Source organism: Cavia porcellus, unplaced genomic scaffold, assembly GCF_034190915.1.
Source record: "Cavia porcellus strain 051 isolate PalLab524CR breed Dunkin Hartley unplaced genomic scaffold, mCavPor4.1 scaffold_2, whole genome shotgun sequence".
NCBI lineage: Eukaryota > Metazoa > Chordata > Mammalia > Rodentia > Caviidae > Cavia > Cavia porcellus.
This window is the reverse complement of record NW_026947485.1, coordinates 146363390-146383733: the sequence shown is the minus strand read 5'-3', so window position 1 is coordinate 146383733 and position 20344 is coordinate 146363390. Positions and strand designations below refer to the sequence as shown.

Sequence of the window (20344 nt, the reverse complement as noted above, 5' to 3'; positions counted from 1 at the left end):
TCATGACCATTTTCCTTTTTTAAATTCTCACCCCTTTTTGAATTTAGAGATCTGTTCAATGTCTTTCTCCTTGTGTTACTTCCAATTTTTACTTCATTTCTAGCTTGCTACATTTGGTCTGCTTTGGTTAGCCATCATTATTCTTACCTCAGTTTCATGTTTTTTCAGCAAAGTAATTTTAGAACATCATTACATTACTGACAGCCCTCTATTTGATGGTCAAACACACCTTTTACTGTACCGATGAGAGGAATGGAGTTGCTGAGTAGTTCTGAAACCTTGCAAAACTCAGCAAAAGCTTGTTCTTGATGTTTCTGATCTATTATCTCCTGACCTTCTGGAAGCTGAGACAGATCTCTAGATAAAGGAGCTTGGGCCTCAGAATTCCCTCACAGTACCTACCAGCAACATATTTTCAGCAAAAGCTGGAAGTTCTTTTCTGTGACAGACTAAGGCTTCAGCACTGGCATGGAGTTTCCTAAATCGCTGGTCAGAATCCTCAAATTGCTACTGCTTTTCTTCAAACTGTGCATCTGATTCATTCATTCTGAATCTCATTTTGTGGACAGCTTTGGCAGCCCTGTTCAGTGTTTCTGTTCCGCTTAAAGCCTGGGTATTGTCTGTTCCTGGAAATGCCCAAGTTTCCAACAACTGCCATCGAGATCCTATAGTATAGTTGAGTATTTTACTGTTTTTTGAAGATACCTTTCAGGAGCTGCAGTTTGATTTTCAACAAATTCAGTTGATGAATCTTTTTTACCTACTTTGACCGTGGTCATGCCTGGTATACTTTCTACTGAAGCTGAGTTGTAATCCTATCTTTTTATTTATTTATTTTTTTTTAATATTAAAGGAGTCTTATACTCTTGTCTCCAAGTGTTTCTCCTATTCTTAGTTTCAACTCTTTCATTTAGATCTTTGATTATTTTGAGTTGATTTTGTGTAAGATGACAGGTAGTTGTCTAGTTTCATTCCTCTGTATGTAGATATCCAGATTGCCATTCATTAAAGAAGCTATCTTTTCTCCAATTTATGTTTTTGGCACCTTTGTTGAAAATCAATTGCCTATATATTTATTTCAGGGTTCTCTGTTCTTTCCACTGGTTTACATGTTAGTTTTTATACCAGTACCTTGTTATCTTGATTACTCTTACTCTGTATAATATCTAGAGATCTGGTATCATGATGCTTTTAGCTTCATTCATTTTACTCAAAATTGTTTGATTTTTTTGGTATCTTACATGCTCCCATATGAATTTGATTGGGTTTTTCTGTTTCTGTGGAAGATGCATGCTATTGGTATTTTGACAAGAATTCTGTTGAATACATAAATTTTTGCATAGTACGAACATTTTTAGCAATGTTAATTCTTTCAATCCATGAGCATGGAAAGTCTTTCCACTTTTTTGTTATTAAGTGTGTTTCATCAATATTTTCCTTCATTGTGCAGTTAACTTTCCTGTTTAAATTTATTCTTAGCTATCATTACTATATTATTACTATAACATTAATATATTATTGTTATTGTAGTTATTGGCAGTGAGATTGATTTCTTGATTTTTTTTCTGAGCAGGTTTTAATTTTAGTTGTATAAAAATACTATTAATTTTTGTACATTCAGTCTTTGTTCTGCAACCTTAATGAATTTATCAGTTCTAATAGTTTTCAGTAGAATCATGAGATTTTTCTATTCATAAAATCTTGTCATCTACAAATCAAGTATAATTTGATTTCTTTTTCTATGCGAGTTTTTTTTTTTTTCTCTTGCTTAATAGCTCTGGCTAAGACCTCCTGTTCTATGTTGAGTAAGAATTGTAAAAGTAAATATCTTTGTCTTGTTCTACTTACTACAGAAAATGCTTTCAGCTTTTCCCTGTGTAGAATTATATTGTCTGTGGGTTTGTCTTATGTAGACTTCATAATGTTGGAATGCTATTCTTTTATACTTATTGCTGTAAAACATGAAGGATGTTAATTTTATTAAATGTTTTTTCTGCGTCTATTAAGCTGATTGTTTGATTTTTAGCCTTCATTCTATTAGTGTGATATATTATGTCTTATTGATTATTTTGAGCTATCATTGCATCTGTACATAAATCAGGGTATAATCTTTTTGGTGTGTTATTGGATTTAGTTTGCTTATATTTCGTATAGGATATTTTGCATCTCTTCATTTGGGATACTGACTTACAGGTTTCTTTTATTTTTGTGTCTATACTTGGTTTAGATGGGGTAATGGTAATTTAGGGCAATGGTGGTTTTGTTGAATGAGTTTGGAAGAATTCCCTCCATTGCAATTTTTTGAAATAGTTTGAGAAGAATGAACATTAGAATAGTCTTCACATTCAGCTAATCTCTATTTTGTTTGTTCTAGTTTTTAAATATTCTCTACTATATTTTTTAATTTCACATTTTGAATTCTTCAACTATAAGATTTATGTTTATCTTTTTAAAACTATATTTCTAAATGGTGTGGTGGCACACTCCAGTAATCTGTCACTCGGGAAGCTGAGGCAGGTGGACTGTTGCAAGTTCGAGACCAGCCTAGGCTACAATGTGAACTCAAGGCCAGCCTGAACTGCATATGAGACCCTGTCTCAAAAAAGACCAAAAAAAAAAAAAAAAAAAAAACCCTATTTTTTCACTGAATTTCTCTTTCTTAAGGGTTGTTTTCCTAATTTCACTAAATTATCTGTATTCTCTTGTATCTCATTTAGTTTCCTTAGAATAGTCATTTGTAGCTCTTTTTCAGGCATTTTATTAATCTTTTATTCTCTTGAGTCTGTTGGCAGTGAGTTGTTGTGTTCCTTGGAGACAGGATATTACCTTGCTATTTCATACTTCTTGTATCCCAACGTTGGTATTTACACATATGGCACATCTCTTGTGTCCATCAGTTTTATCCCATGTTTTTTGTAGTAAAAGACTTTCTCCTGCAGAGATATCTTGTGCCATCAGTTTGATATGGCTCTAGTTCCAGTTAGGTGCAGTGATGTAGCTCCATATAACTTCTTTAGCTGCAATTGATCAATTTAGGTACAGTGCATGCAGAAATGTGTCAAGGAGCCTGTCAGTCTCTGTGGGTCATACAGGGATGGAACTGGTCTGGCGGGTTGGCTGTGTGGCTCAGTGTATGCAGTCCTCACAGGGTCCCAAGTGCACGCTGGAGGAAGTATGTAGCAGTGAGGGTGGGACACGGGTAGATTATATGTCAGAATGATCCTACTGGGGATAGAAGCAGTCTGCAGTGGTGTGCACGCCTTTGTTAGCTCTCTAAATCCTACATTATTTCTCAAATAACCAGTGATGTTGAATATTTTCCCATACATTTATTCACCATTTATTCATCAGAGAAGTGTATATTCATCTCATGCCCACTTTTGGATTGGGTCTTTGAATTTGGGGGGCTTGATCTTTTTCATTTTTTAATACGTTCTAAATAGAAGTCCTTTGTCTGACGGACAGTTGGCTAAAATTTTTTTCCTACTCTGCTGGTGATTTCCTTTCATGTGCAAAATAAAATGAGATCCCAGTTTCATCTCAGTCCATCATCAAAAAAATCAACCAATAACCATATGCTGGCGGGGCTGTGGGGAAAAAAGAACCATTCTACACTGTTGGTGGGAGTGTGGATTGGTGCAACCAGTGTGGAAATAAGTGTGGAGATTCCTCAAAAAAACTGGGATTAGAGGTCCCATTTGACCCAGCTATTCCTCTGCCAGATATTTTCCCAGAAAAATTTAAAATATCATACCACAGTGATACATGTGCACATATGTTTATAGCAACACAATTTGTAATAGCTAAATCTTAGAAACAACCTAAGTGCCCATCAGCCAAGGAATGGATAAAAAAGGATGCATCTCCAGACCATACTCATAAATGAAATTAATCAAACCCATATGTGTAAAAACTTACATTTCTCATTAATGTGAGAAAGTGAACAAAGTAAATAGGATCCCAAATGTACAGTAAGTACTGCAGTTTGGGAAGAAACTGTTCAAAAGAGAAGACAATCTATGATAGGGAAACGGGGAGAGGAAGAATAAGAATAATATATATATATATATATATATATATATATACACACATACAAGATAGTTAAAATACTTATACAGCTAGCTTCTATTTGTATAAGAATAATATATATATATATACACATACAAGATAGTTAAAATACTTATACAGCTAGCTTCTATTTGTTCCCTATAAAGAATGTTTTGTGCTAATATCTAGATAAGATATCGCGCCTATATTCTATACTCTGAATAACTACTGCAAAGACAACAATACACAGCTTATCAAGTGTTATAATTGCCCTACTAACCTGTTTTGAAACTCGGTTTCACGATTTTGGTTATCCTTTGTTTCTCTAAAAAAAAAACTACATGCAAGCTGCAGGATTCTATAGCAGCAAAAATTTCAAGTGACCTTGAAGCTATTGAGAGATTCCTGTTTACCTTTGCACATCAATAGGAGCATTTTTCTATTTCCGAGGAGACCAGACTGTGACAACAGAGTAGTGAGTGAAACTTGTGGTATTTTATTCTCACCTTTGCAGAACCAACTTCAGTCTTCCTGTTCCACAGCTTCTCTGTTTGGTCTGTGTTATACTCCAGGGCGCTTCCCAAATATTCTAGGCAAGCTGCAGCTGTTTATTCTGTGTTATGTCTTTTGTAGGATGAAAGCACTCACCTGCACTCTCTGTAGCTATTTTGCTGGAAGTCTGACTTACAGTTTCAATTACTTTTTATTATTTTCTTTAATTTCAAGGCTGAAAATAGTATGAAAAATAGTATAATAATTCTATTAGTATAAGTCTGCTAGTGGTGAATTCTTGGGGTAATATTTTCACTGATGTGAAATTTTAGGATGATGCTTGACAGTCACTATCTTGAAGTCAGCTGGTAGTCTTGTTACACCTTTGCAAATAAGTTTTAGTAGCTCTTGCCTTGAAACATTTTATTTATATTTTTCATTCATAGCGGTTTTCGGTTGTATGTCTAGATGTAAATCATCCTTGTTCCCACTAGTGGTTCTGGCCACTAACTCTATGTGCTAGACCATTGTTCTGCCACTGACCTGCATCCCGAGCCCCTGTATATAGATTTATGTTTTGCTAACAGTTTACTAGGATTCCTTGATCTTTGGTTTAATATTTGTCATTGGTTTTGAAAAGGTTTTTTCATATATTGTATGTCTTACTTTCTTCTGAGTTGTCTCCAAATGTATGTTTGTTGGAGCTTATTACTTTGTCTTTTCTTACCCATAATTTGTATTTTGTTTTTGGTCTCTGTGCTTTATTCCAGATACGATATCCTAATCTATATTTTAATTTACCAAACTTTTTTCTAGTTTCATTAATATGCTTTATAATCAACTCCTATTTTTTTATTCTAGAATTTTTATTTGCTTTTAAAAATAATTGTCAATCTTTGATTTTCAGTTTTCTTTTCTTTTCTTTTATTTTATTTATTTTTTTTTGTCTTTTTTTTCATTTTTACCAGTACCAGGGATCGAACTCACGACCGCCTGCTTGCAAGGCAGGTGCTTATGCCGCTGAGCTAAATCCCCAGCCCCTTCAGTTTTCTTTTACCTTCTTGAGCGTAAAATACCTTATTTTTTATTTTTTGTTGGAAAATCTAGTGTCTGAGTCTCTCTCATTCTGTTACTGTTGTCTGAATATTGCTGGACCTTTATATCTTACTTCCTTATGTGTCTGAATATCACTAGTTGTAGGTGGGTATTTTATTTGTTTATGGAAATATATTGAGCTTAAGATGATTTTATCTTCCGGCATTTTGGTTTGTTTCTGTCGATGTCCGCTCCCGGCCGGCAGGAAGGACACACGACAAAGTCTGGCAGTGGACAACCTTTTCTTTTATTTTTCTTCTCCGTACAGCCTGCCCTGGGATCGCTCCCAGCCGAAGCCTCCTTTGGTCCGCTCCCCGCGGCTCCTTCTGGGCTTCTACTTCCCGGCTTCTTCTTCCCCCCCAGGGGTGGCACCAGTATATATACAGATACAGTGTCCAATCATGTTAAAGTGAGCAAGGCAAGCTGATTGGCTAACATCATCAGTTGCCAGGCAGACTATATTGTTGAGCGGGTTGCTTACGCGGTAAGCAGGAAACTAACGTGCTCGATGGGAGGGGTAATCTACCTCAGGCTTTACTCTTTACTACAGGCCTCACGTCCGCCAAGTGAGGCGACTGGGCTCGGGGCTGCGGCTCCCAACATCTCCCCCTTTTTTATTTTATTTATTTTTTTTTTTTATAAATGTGCGCATCGTAGCCCTTCCTGGACTGGGTGCAGAGGCTTATGCCCTATGCGTAGGCCCACCGTAGGTCCTTGGCTTAGACCCTGGTCGGCCGTCCCATGGTCTGCCAAGGCCCTGAGGCCCTCGTCCTTTTTCTAGGGCCAGGCACAAACTGGACGGAACCTGGATGCACACAAGCTTGCACTCATTTCCTCTCCGTAAAGAAATCCCCTCGGAGAGAAATTTAGACCTGGGCAGCATCTAACAGTCCAGCGGCTTACGTGCAGGATGGGGTAGGGCCTGGCTTAGGTTGAGTCGCACCGGGGGAGTACGCTCTTTCCCGTCATTGACTCTCCTACCCAGCTATGTCATAATTTTTTAGAGGAGGAGTGTGGGAAGCTCACCACCCCTAGACTCGGTCGTAGGCTAGGCGAGCGAGTCATGCATATGCCTGAGGATCTTCTTGTCCATTTCGGGCTACCGCTATTTTTATTCATCTTGTTGGTTGGTCTGTGATGGATCTCCGGTAGGGCAGGTCTGATCTTCAATCGAGGGCTTTGTCGCCCGTGTCAGTCTCTCCGGTACCCACAGTGGTTCTCGTCCCGATTCCTGTGGGAAAACACAAACCGTGCCTCGGTTCCAGCTGACCACTGGATCCGGGCCCATCCATTGTCCTGTCAGGACATCTTTCCACTTCACCCACCCTTTATGGTTGGGGGAAGGGTTGCAGTGCTCCACGGCTGGGGAGCAATTATCATTATTTAAATTTAAAAAATTGTGTGTGAATAGTGCCATGGATAATCGTGCCTTTGGGGCCAGGCCTTGGCCTACTCCCCCTTTTTGTTTTTGTAAAATTTCTTTGAGGCTTCTATGAGCCCTCTCAATGATTCCTTGACCTTGGGGATTGTATGGGATACCATGTTTTAATTGAACCTCCATCATTTTGCAGAACTCATTGAAGGCTTTGCCTATATAGGCTGGTCCATTATCAGTTTTTAATATTTTTGGTTTGCCCCATGCGGCCCAAGCCGCCAGGCAATGATTGATCACATTAGACACTTTTTCACCTGTTTCTGCTGTTGCAAAAATGACGTGAGAACAGGTGTCTGTGGAAACATGAACATATTTAAGAGTCCCAAACTCCTGTATATGTGTGATGTCCATCTGCCAAACATCACCAGGGATCAAACCTCGAGGGTTTACTCCCATCGGTATGGCAGGTTTGTATGTGGCACAGGAGTCACATAGTCGCACGATATCTCGTGCATCTGGTCTGGAAACATGGAAATGGTTTGCTAGTGTCCTGGCATTGACATGAAACTTATCATGGAAGGCACGGGCTCGCTCGATTGGTGTTAGTAAGGTAAAAATCCATAACGGGCGAGTGGCAGTATCAGCAGCCGCATTCCCCTGTGCCATAGGCCCTGGCAGGGATGTATGTGCTCTTATGTGGGTGGTGAAGACCTTATGGTGTCTGTTCTGAAGCAATGTCTGGATAGACAGGAACAGCCCAGCCACTGTGGAAGTGGATCTAATTAAACCGGCAGTCTCAAGCACTTGCATAGCATTGACCACATACCTAGAATCGGAGACAATATTAATGGCTTCTGAGAACCGTTCAAGAATCATTTTAACGATCTGCAGTTCCACCACCTGAGGCTGATCAGGTTCAAATTGTATGGTAACCGGGGGCTTGCCTAGGATCACATAGGCGCCTATCCCCGTCTTGGAGCCATCTGTGTATATTGTAGTTGCTGGGACTAATGGCTCAGAGGCAGTAACCTTTGGAAAAATTATAGGGTGCTGAGTGACAAATGACAAGATAGGGTCTTTAGGGTATTGATTGTTTATATCCCCATGGAAAACACATCTCAGAATGGCCCATGTATCTATGCAGGCAGCCAGGGTCTTGATCTGGCTGGCGGTATAGGGTACTCGGATGGCTTGTGGTCCTGAGCCAAAATGTTGGACAGCTCTATCATGCGCTTCAAGGGCCAATGAAGCGACCTCCTCCGGGTAATGCTCTATGACTTTTGCAGGTGAGACCTTAGGGTGTATCCACAGTAATGGTCCTTTCTGCCAAATCACCGCTGTGGGCTGTAGACTAGTCTGTAGCAAACAGACATCAAAGGGTCGCCCTGGTTCAATTCTGTGTAAGGTAGCCCCACCTAAGGCTTTTTCCACTCTCTGTAAGGCAGCTCTTGCCTCAGGAGTGAGCCTCCTGTGGGAGGCTATATCTGGGTCTCCCTTTAGAAGGTCGAACAGGGGTTTGAGATCTGAATTTGGTATATGTAAATATGGCCTAATCCAATTAATGTCTCCCAATAGCTTTTGCATGTCATTTAGGGTCCTAACGCCATCCGTCCTAATGGTGACCTTCTGTATAAGTCTGGAGGCGACACTGAGGTCCACACCTGCTGACCCAGGGGTGGCCCTTGTTGAAGGCTGCCATCCTGAGCTGTCCTGTCTCTGGGGCGGGGGCCCGCCTGTGAGGGGGGCCCCCTCTGGCCGTTTTTTGGCTCTCTAGCATCTCGTCCACAAATACGGTTGCCCTGAGCATCAAAGACCGACCTACACTCCTCAGCTTTGTGTGATCCCCTCTTGCATCGCCCACAAACATATGGTTCTTCATTCCTAGGGCGAGGCCTAGCATCTGTATTGTTTGGGCAATGACGTTTAATGTGTCCTGGCTCCCCGCAGGCAAAACACCCTTTAGCCTTACATTCCCCTTCTAACCCGCGAGGTCCCCTCTGCTGTACAGCCGCGGCCAGGAGAGCAGCCACCCCCGAGTTGGAGAGCGGCCCCCCTATCTCTCTGCATATCCTAATCCAGGCGTTGAGGTCCTTGTTCTTATGAGGAGCTATCGCTGCCTTGCACTCCTTTGTACATTGCTCAAAAATCAGCTGCCTTACCAGCGGTCGAGCCACTCCCGGATCAGAAAATATCTTATCGGCAGCATCTTGCATTCGGGCCACAAAGTCAACAAATGGCTCTGTGGTACCCTGAATTATTTTTGAAAGACACAAGGAGGCTGTTCCGGCACCACTTACCTGCTTCCAGGCGCGGAGCCCTATGGCATTGATTTGTTCATAGACAGCGCCGGGGAACTGAGTCTGATCATCAGCGTGCCGACCTTCTCCCATAAGCATTTCCTTGTTCCACCCCCGGTTTCCCCGATTGGCGTTTCTCTCAGCCTGCTCTGCAGAGAACTCTGCGTACCAGGCTCGCCAATCCAGGTAACTGCCCAAGGGCAGACACACCTTTGCCAGCTGAATCCAGTCCGCGGGGGTGAGGGGCCCAGAAGACAGGTTCTCCAGCATGGCAATGGTGTAAGGCGCAGTCGGCCCAAAGGTTGCATTTTTAAGTTCTCTAATCTGCTTTATCTCAAAAGGCTCCCATGCATTGCGTCCCTGGCCCATAGCTACTTGTACAGGAAATATCCCGTAGGGGCCACTATCTATCCCAGGTGGTGGATGTACCTCATGAGACAAACGTCCCCCCTGCCAAAGCCGCCTGTAAAAATACCGACCCGCCGGCGGCGGAGCATAGGACGGCGGCCGTGATTGGGCGGAAAATGGGGGCCCGTGCATCACTTCCTGTTCTGGCGAAGGGGAAGGGAGCTCCCGGGCGGCCGCCTCGTGGCGAGGGATCGCTTCCGGGAACAGCCCCCAAGGTAAAGAACCCTGCGACTCCTTATCGAGCGACTTAGGCTCCTGACAGCTGGTCTCTTTGGCCTCCTTGCCATTCAACTTTCCCTCGTCCTCGGAGTCAGACGACTCCGAGGCTAGAGCCCCGTCCTTCTCCTTAGCATCTTTGTTCCCCTTGACGGGCCCCTCTCGGGAGCTCCCCGACTGGGCCTGCTCAAATACCCTGCGTACTTTTGTAAGCTCTTGAGAGCTTTCTCCACAACCACCCTCGCTCTTAATGTTACTACCTAGCATGTTTCCCATCTTTTAATATGTTACTCACCGCGTGAGGCCCAAGGAATCCGCCACTTACGCGTGAGCCTGAGGGGAGTCTAAAAGCCCTGTAGGTGCGCGCCACCCAGAGCCCAGGCTTATCCCCAACTCACCTGTCTCGCAGCTCTGTACTGGAGCGTTGTCCGCTGTCACGTCTCGGGGGTGATCAGTCCCCGTACGGGCCACCAAATGTCGATGTCCGCTCCCGGCCGGCAGGAGGACACACGACAAAGTCTGGCAGTGGACAACCTTTTCTTTTATTTTTCTTCTCCGTACAGCCTGCCCTGGGATCGCTCCCAGCCGAAGCCTCCTTTGGTCCGCTCCCCGTGGCTCCTTCTGGGCTTCTACTTCCGGGCTTCTTCTTCCCCCCCAGGGGTGGCACCAGTATATATACAGATACAGTGTCCAATCATGTTAAAGTGAGCAAGGCAAGCTGATTGGCTAACATCATCAGTTGCCAGGCAGACTATATTGTTGAGCGGGTTGCTTACGCGGTAAGCAGGAAACTAACGTGCTCGATGGGAGGGGTAATCTACCTCAGGCTTTACTCTTTACTACAGGCCTCACGTCCGCCAAGTGAGGCGACCGGGCTCGGGGCTGCGGCTCCCAACATGTTTCTGCTGTGGCTGTGAACCTAGTAGTCTACGATTGCCTTAAATCGGTTTTAAAAACAGATCTTTTGAGGTCTACTAATTGAGTGTAACCCAGTCTGCAGTTTGGTGGTGGGTTGATTTGCTTCCGATTCGTCCTCAAGTGTTTCAACCCTGGTTGTAAGATCTTAGCAGAGTTCCACTTGTAGTGAAACTTGAGCACCAATTTTTCATTCTAGCCCAATATGATTATTAAAACTACCCTTCTTCTCTTTATAACCAAGAAGTGTATTCAGGACAAAAACATTCTCTCTGTGTAGGTCATTCATCTAGTTTTGCTATCCTAAACTTATCTCTTGGGTTCCATTAAAACCAGGATTCGGAAATTCTTTCCCCAGGGTTTTTACTTACGTTCAGCAGTTAGAATGTTCCAAGCTACCTAGTCTACCATAACCAGAAATGGAGTTCCACTTACATTTTTTATTTTTGTAGGAACTTCCTTCATGTGGTAAATAACTTGCTAAGCTAAGTGTCAAAACTGGAACTTGCAACTGTATTACATATTGCTGGCTTTTGTTGAATAGAGAAAGAACTTATTTCAGTGGTGTCATAGCTTAGTGGTTAAGAACATGAGTTCTACAGTCAGACTACTTGCATTTGAATCCTATTCTTTCATGTATTAGTCATTTGATCCTAAGCGAGTTGCTTACACTCAGATCTAGATATCTCATCTGGAAAAAGGTGATAATAACAGAGGTTTAGTATTGCACTAAAATATATGTCAGGTGGTTAAAACCACATCTTGCACTAAATTGCACTAAATATATGTCAGGTGGTTAAAACCACATCTTCATGTTACAAGTCTGTTACCACTGCCAGATTTTCTTTATGGGTAATCAAATCTACTGGTAGCTAAACTTCATTACTTCCATAACATGAATTCTGATGCTTTTACCTTCTCCTTGATCTTATTACCATATTATAAATGTCATTTTAATTTATGGAATGGAATAACTTTGGAAAATTTCATATGTTCTTTTGGATAGCTAGTCATAACCAGTTATAAAATAAGTACTTTATTCCTTTGTAGCTTACTCCATCTGGAAGCATTTCTCTTATCAAATCAATGCATTTAATTAAAAATCCTGTGAAGACCTGTGACAAAGTATATTCTTTGATTCAGAATTTGACTTCTCAAATCAGACATCGAATGGAAGATCCAAAATCATCAGGTAAAAAATGCTTTTTATAGCATAAAATAAATAAATGTCAATGTGAGTTTAAGAAATCAAACTTCTATGAAGATCAACATACAGTGTGAATTAGTATGTATGCAGCAAAGGAATAATAGCTCAGTTATGGTGCTTTTATCCATGATAATATGAAAACAATGGAACATTTTCATTTGATTAGTTATTTAGTATTATTAGATAGTTACACAGTGCATGGGTAGCATAAGAAGGAGGATCAAATGATGTTCAGAGTTCTGGCTCCGAGATTAGCTTGGTTAACACCTGGGCAACTTTGGTATCCTAAGTTCTTTTTACTAATGCACTCGTATAATTTGAACAGTTTTTAATTTCCAAGGTTCCTTTCTGCTAAAGGCACTCTTCCTTTTTTTTTTTTTTTAATTATAGAAATGTAGTAAAACTAACAGTAAAGTCTAAAACATAGAACTGGTCTTTAAAAATATAGTTTTCAACCCAAATTTTTATGCCGTTTTATTTAAGACTAAAAAATACTTGATTGCTAATGGCAAATGCCTATCGTAATACTTTCTAGCTTTTTATAGTTTTACTTCTATAACCTTTAAAGTTTCTGATACTCTGATTTTAAAATATATTCTTAATCAGATTTTTAAGCTGAATGTACTACAATTTTTATGTTGTTTTAGATATTCAGCTTTACCATAGCGAAACCTTAGAGCTTATGCTGCGTAGATGGTCCAAGTTGGAGAAAGACTTTAAAACAAAGAATGGAAGATACGATATTAGTAAGATTCCTGACATATATGACTGTATAAAATATGATGTCCAGCATAATGGTTCTTTGAAATTAGAAGACACAATGGAACTATATAGGCTTTCAAAGGCATTAGCAGATATTGTTATCCCTCAGGTAACTAATTCTTAAGAAACAATTTCTTATAAAGTTTTAAAAGTATATATTTTAGAAATGTCTAGAGCCGGTTTTCATGACTAGAAAACTTTTAAGTTAAGTAACTACAATTTATATTATAATTCTTGTATTTCGCTTATATTAACCACATCTGATTTCCTAACATTTTGATTTTAAGGTCTTTTTAAAAATAATTTTATTATCAGAGCAGTTTTAGGTCGATAACAAGAAAGAATGGAGGTGTAAAGATCTCCCATATACCCTCTGCCCCTACACATGCACAATCCTCTCTGCATATTATCAGCATCTTCACCAAAGTAGAAGTAACTGACAAACCTTCATTGACATATCAGTGTCACAAGAGGTCCATAGTTTACATTAGGATTCTGACATATTTACAACATGTACCCATCATTACGTATTATACAAAGTAATTTTACTGTCCGAAGAATATAGTAACTTTTTAAAATTTAAGAATTTGTACTCTTTAAGAATAATAATATGATAATAAAGAATACAACTGAAGACAGTATAGAAAAAAATCACTTGGGGCTGAAGATTTAGCTCATTGGCATAAGTGCCTGACTGGCAAGCACAAGGTCATGAGTTTGATACCACAAACAAACAAACAAACAAACAAAAAATCACTTAAGAAGTACTTATTGGGTACCTACTATGCATGTACCAGCTTTCTTTTTGAAATTCTGTGGGGAATGAGAAGAAAAGGTAGCTGCAGCCCAAAATAAGTATCTTTTCTTTGTGAGTTGTAGATGTAGCTTAATAATATTTATTTTGCATACATGAGACATTAGATTAAATCCCCAGCACACATACACACACAAAAAAGACATAAAAAGAAAGAAGAATTGCAAGTCTTTTTACTTGATATGGAAATATTTGAAAATAATATTTAGAGGTCAAGTTGTGCGTCAGTCTTTTGGGGGACCTTGGGTCTTTTCATTATAGGACAATACAAGTGAAAGTATAATCATAACTCAAATAATTGAAAGGTAGTCAAGCAGAGAACCAGTTTCATGACAAAGGAATATGTGATAAGGCCCATTGATATCAAGGATATGTTACAAGAGAAAAGCTCCAGGTGCCATTTTAGGATCTTTTCCCCACTTAGTTACTAACAGTGATTTGGATGTTATAAAGTGGAGGCTGGAGTGGATCAGGTGCTCCAAATGTGAGATTAAAAGGCGGGAAAAGTGAGATACATGAAAAGGATGAATGTCAATAGAAGTTCAAACAATCCCTCTTAAAAATATCCATATGTAAAAATGGTTAATATAATGCCAATGTGAGAGTCCATATCAACATGTTCCTTAAGCACAAAGGGACAATATATTCACTTGGTCAGATATGTAAGCTGGACAGTTTCTCATACTATAAAGCAGTGATTTAAAGCATAAATCCTGTTTAAAAGTGAGTAAAAATATCTTGATTATCAAGAATATGCCTTTCAGGATTACTTTAAGAAATATGAATGTAGAAGACAAGATTCATTCTCTGACAATTTCTTTTGTTTACCATTTCACTTTCAGAACTAAAAATGTGTTGTTAGCTTAAAACAGTTACAGCTGAAGGTGGTGGTGCCTGTAATGCCAACTTTTGGGGAAGCTGAGGCAGGAAGATTGCAAGTTAGAGACCAGCCTAGGCAATTTAATGAGACCTTCTTTCAAAATGAAATGTAAATAAGGTGCCAGTAAGCACCTTATTGGTAGGTGCTTGCCTTGCATGAGTGAGGCCCTGGCTTCAATCCCAGCACCATACGCAAAAACATTTTGTTATACTTATTGTTATAGTTTTTCTTCTTACTGTTTGAAATGAAAAAGACAAATTTTATTCTTAAAAATTTTAATTTTCAAAGTATAAGGTTTTATTTTATAATATAGGATACTTGGAGATTACCATTAAAATCAATACAAAATTTTACAGGCTTCAGTTTTTTGGTTTTTTTTAAAACTGTGTGATAAAAAAAAAGATCATCTCAATCTAGCACTGACTTGATTATGACTAAATAAGTAAATTTACTGAATTAGCATTGATCTTTGTTATAAAGTTCAAGATAGAAAACTTACTCAAACTTTCCTACGAAGATTATTGATATTCTGAGTTTACTTTGAAAGTGTGATTTGTTTCTTTGATTTTGAATTGCTTTGATATTAGCCTTAAATTGATGCATTTATGTTTAATGAGGATTATTTAAAGGTACATCTTTTAACAATTAGCTTTAAATATACAACCTTTTAAAATATTTATGGCGTATATTTGTGTTTTTCAAGATAATCTTTGATACATCTAAATATATTACCTACTTAGTGACTAAATATAGAAATACTTTTTCTAATTGTTAGCAAAATCACACCCAAGTCATTATGTAGTTTGATTTCATTCCTAAATGAAATTTTGCTACTAAATGCATAGAACATGTTATATTTGAGAATGAAAAAATTGTTTTAGAGTTGACTGCACCATGTTCATTATGTTTAATTATTCATAATGAATTGCTAAAGCATCATAACTAAAAAAAGCACTAAAGATTACTATGATTATCTAGGATTTGAGCTATCATTTGTGTTTTTAAAGTAATTCTGCAAGCTGAGCTGTTCTCAGTATCCATTACAGTAATTATCTGCTAAAATCTGTTTAGATTTTCACAATAATCTTAGAATTTATTGATAATACCTCTAAAATTGGTTTTTTGAGACATAAATTATTTTTGCTATCTTGGTTTTCTTAAGAAAAACGATACCCAAGCCTCCAGGAAACAGTCCTATTTTGAATGAATTCTTAGCCTTAAAACCAGGAGACTTTTATATGCGTTAGTGGAGTTAAATTGAGGAGAAGAAAACTTGGACTTATCGCCCTAATTTTTTGGTTAGACAGTATTTTCATAGCAGATTCTTTTTTTCTTTTTTACATAGAATGTAGTTTAGTTAAATAGTTACTTGCTTTAGCTTTCATAAGTCCAAACATTGAATAAAATGCAGGTATTGTCAACCACTGAAAAAAGTAACTAAAAGTATAACTATTTATAGTAGTAATTTATCATGAAAACATTATTTAAAATGGAAGAAGTATAATTTTATATGTGATATGGTCTCACAGATGAAGAGTAAACTGAGATTTGATGATTCAGGAAAATATATAAATTTTTAGTTTATTTAGAGAAAATGAATGCAAACTAACAAAATGTCACTGCCTGTGTAAGAAAAATGTGTCTATATCGTGGCATATTTCATGCCTCTAAAAAGATGTTTCTTCTCTTAAATGAATCAGTTTGTATTTATGTTAAACGAACTAAAATTTGAAGGTGATTTCTTAGTTAGCTGTTAGATTATGAAATGTGGAGGAGTCTTCATAATAGCATTTTCCATGTAAAGTCCAAAGACACTGTCTTAGAAATCACTGTAGAAAGCCTTTAAACAGCCTCATCTGGTATCTTAACCATTTCTATTTGTGATAGAAATATTGCAACTACATATGAGAACATAGGTTTCTAAAAATTACTCTGTTCTAAAGAATGGTGATAGATGAGCAAAAAATGTGTTTCACTTAAAAAGTAATATATCTTTGTTATAAAACTAAAATATATGTGCATTAAGAAAAAGCTCAATAACAGGCTAGGGATATAGCTCAGTAGCACAGCACCTGCCCGGCAAGCACAAGGTCCTGAGTTCAATTTCCAGTACCAAAAACAGGAAAAAAACTTACTATCACATTATCAGCTAAAAACATGTCAGTGTTTTGGAATATTCTCAACCCTCTGACTTTAAATTCATGTACATAGTCATACACGTAACAAATTATTTATAAAAATGGAATCAGGAAAAACCATACTGTTTTACAACCTGATTTTTATTCCCCTTCATTTAACATTGGACACTTTTTCTATGTAAAGCTATGTGTAAATATATTTAACTAGTTTCTTGTACATGAAAACCTGGATTCTTTCCATTTCTTCCATTCTTGAAATATCTTTCCATGCACTTCACCCTATTTCTGTAGCTGTAGAACATTTTAACTGTTTTTTACCTAGACCAACAGTGTATGAAAATGCTTATTTCCTCATGGCTTGCTAAAACAAATTAAAAAAATTTCCCCTAATGACTTTTTAGTTTCAACAGTTTTGTTCTGTGTACGTGTGTGTGTGTGTGTGTGTGTGTGTGTGTGTGTATATATATATATATATATATATGTATATATATGTATACATGCACAATTATGTACATATCCCCTTCCTATACCTAGCTCACTGTCGTATATGGGCAACAATACAGACTGAATTTGGAAATAAAATAAAAGCTTTAAGGTAAATGAACCCAAGAGATTCAGTTTTCATGGGTACTCCATTCGTAATCAATCACATTATCCTTACTGGGCAATTTTGAGATCTGCTGTCTGTACAGATACTTTGCCATCTGAATCCCTTTAGAGGAAATAGTTTTTAAATTAAGGTATCCCAGAATGAATTTGGAAAGAGAGGGTGTATTTCTTCCCTCTTTTATGTTCTCCTTTCTTTGTACTTATTTCCCCTATTTTTTCCTTTTTCCCTTCTTACACTCTCCAATCCCACAGATTTTTTCTTTTCTAATATACAGTCATTTTCTAATCTACATTTTGAACCATAATTTTCATTGCAATTCATAATTACATTTTTCTACTTCACATTACATCAATCGATTTTAATTCTACTTAATTCATGATTATAGACATCATAAATTGGTTAATTTCAAGGCATTTTTTCTCACCACCACTTAAACATTAAGAATATTGCCCAGAACTTTTTAAAGAATGTGCTTCAATATTGGAATAGACAAAAAGTCATTTTTGGGTTTTTTTGTTTTTGTTTTTTCTTTTTTTGTGGTGCTGGGAATCAAACCCAGGCCTTCTGTGTGCTAGGCAGACACTTTACCACTGAGTCATATCTCCTGCTTCCAAAAATCTCATGGTCTTAATTTATATTTCCTTCATATTTATTGCATTTTGTCTATGTTGTAGTTACTCTCACCTTAATCCATGTTTTAGGATTACTTTAAACATTTTACACCTCCTGATTAAGCTGAATACTGATGCAAAAGATCACATTAATACATTCATTCTCTTTCTTTAGAAGTTATTTGCTTTTTTAAATTCTACCACAGAATCCTTCCAATTATATTTATAATTTGAAAATAGTGTATTTGCAGTTACAAAACAGGCAAACTGAGTTGTCTAGTGTACAGTTATTTATATCTCACTAGAGTTCCTTAATTCAGGAGTGTATTTGTAGAGCCCTTTGTTATTATACCCTTTTTCTAACACTATGTATTTTCTGCTCAGGAATATGGTATAACTAAGGCTGAAAAACTGGAGATTGCCAAAGGCTACTGTACTCCTCTAGTTAGAAAAATTCGCTCAGACCTGCAGAGAACACAAGATGATGACACTGTAAATAAACTCCATCCTGTGTAAGAGACTGTACTAGTTGTTTAAGTCCATAGGCATCTGTTTTGCATACTTCAAATCTAAAGTATTTTTTAATGTTTTTGTATAGAAATCAGGAGCATATGACTTGATATTTTGTGGAAATAGGATTATCTAGATATTCCTATTAAGTAAATTCCAGCCAAAGCTGCTTTTGGCATCAATTTGGAGCAAAACAGAGGTGAATGGGGAAGAGGGAATGTGTGTCATCATTTCATGGGGTCATCACTGTGTTTTTTTGAGTATCTCTAGGTCTATAACCTCTGTCACTGCTACTGGAGTAGCTAAAATAACCTCTTTAGAGTTAACTTGAGTAATACTAAGTTTATTACCGTTTGACTAATCTCAGAGGACCTAGTTAGTTCCAGCTAGCATCATGTTAGAAAAATAGCTATCAAAATACAATATCTCCTCATTTATGAAAGTTACTCCTCAATTTTGGAGTTATTGGTTGGAAGAATATCAGGTTTATTTATTAGGGAATTTTATTTCTAGGAAGATTAAATTCTATTTTATAGAATAATTTCTATACTTAAGTTTTTATTACATGGTTATAATACTGTATGCTTCTAATTTTAGGTATTCCAGAGGTGTTTTGTCTCCTGAACGTCATGTTCGTACCAGATTATATTTTACCAGTGAAAGTCATGTACATTCTTTACTATCTATTCTTCGCTATGGTGCCTTATGCGATGTGAGTAAACTAACAAATGTTTTTTGAATTTGTTAATCAAATCAGTAACCCATTTTTACTATGAAACTTCTGTAACTCTTCATCAATTTTTATGATGTACTATCACTTTCCGAGCATTTATTATAATATATCAGGTCTTTTGCTAGATTTTGGGACCAAAGATGTTCCTTCTTAAGGTTCATGTGACCAACCAAACAGGGATTTCAGGTGATATTATAGATGACTAGCAATGTGAAGAAAGAGAGGCTGATGAACCTGAGAGATGAGCATTTCAGCAGGAAGGGTCAGAATTGACAGGATTTAGTATTCTGTTAGACATTGTGCCTCCTACCTTCCATCACATAATGATGTATCAAGATGTGTAGCTTAAAACAGCCACAGCTCCTTTATTTCTGTTTTCCAAGTTTAGAGGATTGACTAGGATCAATTAGGCAGTTTTGGTAGAGTCTCATGGAGTTGTAGTCATGGCTGGGACTCAGTCACTTCAAAGGTGTTCTCACATGTTTAGTGCTTGATACTTACCAAATGGGACCTGAGGGGTTGTTGAGTACAATAACAACATCTGGCCTCTTTGTGTGACTTGCTTTCTCAAAATGCAGTTAGGGTAGCAAGGTGCAAGTGTATGGCGTTTCACATATATCATATCTGATCATAAGTATCCCTCAAGTGGAGCAGTTTTCATTGAGGCAATTACAGAATTCCATCCAGGTTCGACACCAAAAGAAATAACCCATATGGCTAGATGTGTGCATCGAGTCTCACTGTTACATTACAAGAATATATTGGATTCAATGTATGTAACAGCCATTTTTGCAAAATACAGTCCACTGTAGTAAGAAAAATAGATGTGTTTTATTTTTTAAGAAATTTTTACAGTAAAAGACACATTGCCATTAACCCCTGTGAAATGTTCCCCATGTGGAACACACTTATCCCATCGTTCTTGCCCCTTTCTGAAGTGGTTCTGGAAGTCCTTTTCATAGTGTCTTCAGTTGCACTGTTGTGGCTGACTCAGTGTCCTGCACTGAGTTGAAGGGTTTGCCTTGCATGGTCATTTTGACTTTGGCGAAAATCCAGAGGTCACAGTGTGCTTGATCAGGTGAATAAGGTGGGTGAGTTCCCCCCATAGCATTTTTACGAGCTTGCCTTTCTGCTGGATGGCACTGGGCAGCAGCAGTCACCAGAGTTTCCATCGTATCTCATAAAGGTGCTCATGGGAGAAGACTTCCAGAACTGCTTCAGAAATTGGTAAAAA

The 20344-nt window shown here is 38.0% G+C and overlaps 1 protein-coding gene and 1 pseudogene across 21 annotated transcripts in view; one reads left to right on the top strand and one right to left on the bottom strand.

Moving 5' to 3' along the window:
* Ppip5k2 (diphosphoinositol pentakisphosphate kinase 2) overlaps positions 1–20344 on the top strand; it is an 86344-nt gene that overhangs the window by 33540 nt on the left and 32460 nt on the right. For 20 of the 21 annotated variants that reach the window (XR_010046458.1, XR_010046456.1, XR_010046459.1 and 17 more), the window contains 4 exons: positions 11896–12037; positions 12700–12923; positions 18252–18379; positions 18975–19089. Coding sequence is in view for 16 of the 21 variants with exons in the window: in XM_063245509.1 (XP_063101579.1) it covers positions 11896–12037; positions 12700–12923; positions 18252–18379; positions 18975–19089 (609 nt within the window). In the remaining 5 variants the exon portion in view is untranslated. Of the gene's footprint in view, positions 1–11895; positions 12038–12699; positions 12924–18251; positions 18380–18974; positions 19090–20344 lie in introns of those variants that run through there. The other variant, XR_010046460.1, reaches the window with a different exon arrangement.
* Positions 100–5088, bottom strand: LOC106026156 (sorting nexin-2-like; annotated as a pseudogene).